Source organism: Aplysia californica, unplaced genomic scaffold (genome assembly GCF_000002075.1).
Source record: "Aplysia californica isolate F4 #8 unplaced genomic scaffold, AplCal3.0 scaffold00161, whole genome shotgun sequence".
Classification (NCBI taxonomy): domain Eukaryota; kingdom Metazoa; phylum Mollusca; class Gastropoda; order Aplysiida; family Aplysiidae; genus Aplysia; species Aplysia californica.
Window position 1 is genome coordinate 1,180,560 of NW_004797431.1, and position 2,269 is coordinate 1,182,828.

The window sequence follows — 2,269 nt, forward strand, 5'->3', positions numbered from 1 at the left end:
ACCATAGCCGGACTGCCTACGTAGCGACATCCTGGGTCTGCTGGAGGTTGAGCCTCTCCACTTCCGCTGCCACGCCACCAGCGACGGGACACGCATGGAGCGCATGGACGCCTCCTCCTCCTCTTCCTCCTCCGCTAACTCGGCCCTCCTCGCTGGCCCGGCGACCAACCCCTTCAGCTCGGGCCCCGCGCAGATCAATCCATTCCTCCCACCGGCCGCCCTCCAGGACGCAGACGGCCAGCCCTCGGCCCCGCCCTCCATGGCCCTAGCTGCCAGTCACGAGGCCTCCAACTCTGTGGTAAGATTTTGTGAAAAATGTGAAGCTTGCTGACAAGATGAGTTACTTCTTGGATTCAAACCTTGTGGAAATAGACACATCATACTTATAAGTGAAGTTTTTACAATTTGTTAGTATGAAATAATAAAAGGCATGCTATACTTTAAGACTATGACATCAGTAGAAAATCTACAAATTTGACCCTAGTGTCGATTTTTGGCCAATATCTCCATTTGTGGATTACAAGAAGTAACTCATTTGGTCAGCACACTTGACAAATGTAGATGTTTTTATTCTACCATAGACCCAGTTTAGATCAGTTAGGAGGTGGGCCTCCGACCTTGCCTATCAGACCCAGCCCAGGCTGAAAGATACATCATCCCAGCAGACAGACTGAGGTATTAGACAAAAATGTTCTCCCTACTTGGGAACTGAATGTGAGTCCACTGCATGTGACAGCGGAGTACCTATCCGCTACACCACAGACGCTGATTCTGTGGTAAGATCACATAGTAACAGTACGAAGTAATAAACAGCATTTGTATAGCATGAATTCCCACTCATTAGAGAGTTCTATGCACTTGACTTTCTATAATATTATTACCACAGCAGACCTAGTAGCATTCTGAGACAATCTCAACTTCTGGGAAGCGTACAAATCAGATCGGATCTCTTACTCATTTACTCACTCCCTTACGCTCCCTCTCTCACTCATACACTCTCTTCCTCTTTCAATCATACTCTCACTCCCTCTGTCTGTCACACACTCACTCTCTTACACTCCGTCTGCCACTCATACACTCATTCCTTTCCTTTCCCTCGTCTCACTCAAACACTCACTCCCTCTCTCAATTATACACTCACCCCCTCTCTCACTCATACACTCCCTCCCTCGCTCACTCAAACACTCCCTCCCTCTCTCACTCATACACTCCCTCTCTTACACTCCGTCTGCCACTCATACACTCATTCCTTTGCTTTCCCTCGTCGCACTCATACACTCACTCCCTCTCTCACTCATACACTCACTCCCTCTCTCACTCATACAGTGGGTGGTTGGCGTGTACTCTGGTGTGGTTTGCTTCTTCTTTCCTATGAAACATCTATCGTCCTTATCTCCCCTTCTTTTTTAAAATGTTTGTTACTTGACCTTATGCAGTTGCGAGCGCCGTAAAACCGCTACTAAAACTAAAAAAACCTCATACACTCACTCTTTCTCTCAATCATACACTCCCTCCCTCGCTCACTCATACACTCCCTCCCTCGCTCACTCATACACTCCCTCCCTCGCTCACTCATACACTCCCTCCTTTGCTTTCCCTCATCTCAATCATACACTCCCTCCCTCTCTCACTCATACACTCCCTCTCTTACACTCCGTCCAACACTCATATACACTTACTCCCTTGCTTTCCCTCTCTCACTCATACACTCACTCCCTCTCTCACGCATACACGTCTTTATGCCAGTTTTTGATGACTCTGCGATTGATGAACGTAAGTGTTGCTCCTCTCTCTGTTAACCGCGGGTGATGGATGGGTCCTATCTCTATATTCCCGCTGTATTTTCTGTTAATTTACACTGCACTTTGCCTGCACCAAATGGCCATCATTGTGTCAATGTGCCTCTCTTTATGCAAACTCTCTGTTTATCGAGACTGCCATTCTGTTCACCCCTTCCCTCCCTTCCTCCTCCCTTCCACTCCCTCCCAACCTCTATTGCTCTCCCCTCCCTTCACCCCTTCCCTCCCTTTCTTCTCCCTTCCTCCTCCCTTCCACTCCCTCCCACCCTCTATTGCTCTCCCCTCCCTCCTAAATTACCTCCTTCCCCTTACTCCACTCCCTCCTTTCTTTCCTCCTCTACCTCGCCTCCCTCCCCTCTATCCCTCCTTCCATTTTTCTCCTCTACCCCTTCTACACTCCCTTCCGCTCTCCATTCCCTTCCTCCCCTCCCCCCCTCTCCTTTCCCCCTCTCCTTCCCCTCTACTCCTCC

At 49.2% G+C, this 2,269-nt stretch overlaps 1 protein-coding gene across 1 annotated transcript in view; it reads left to right on the plus strand.

The window, feature by feature from the left end:
• Positions 1–2,269, plus strand: part of LOC101845464 (baculoviral IAP repeat-containing protein 6) — a gene marked incomplete in the record, with an annotated part of 131,221 nt that overhangs the window by 44,854 nt on the left and 84,098 nt on the right. Inside the window, 1 exon segment of the mRNA XM_035969592.1 lies at positions 8–322. Coding sequence (XP_035825485.1) covers positions 8–322 — 315 coding nt within the window.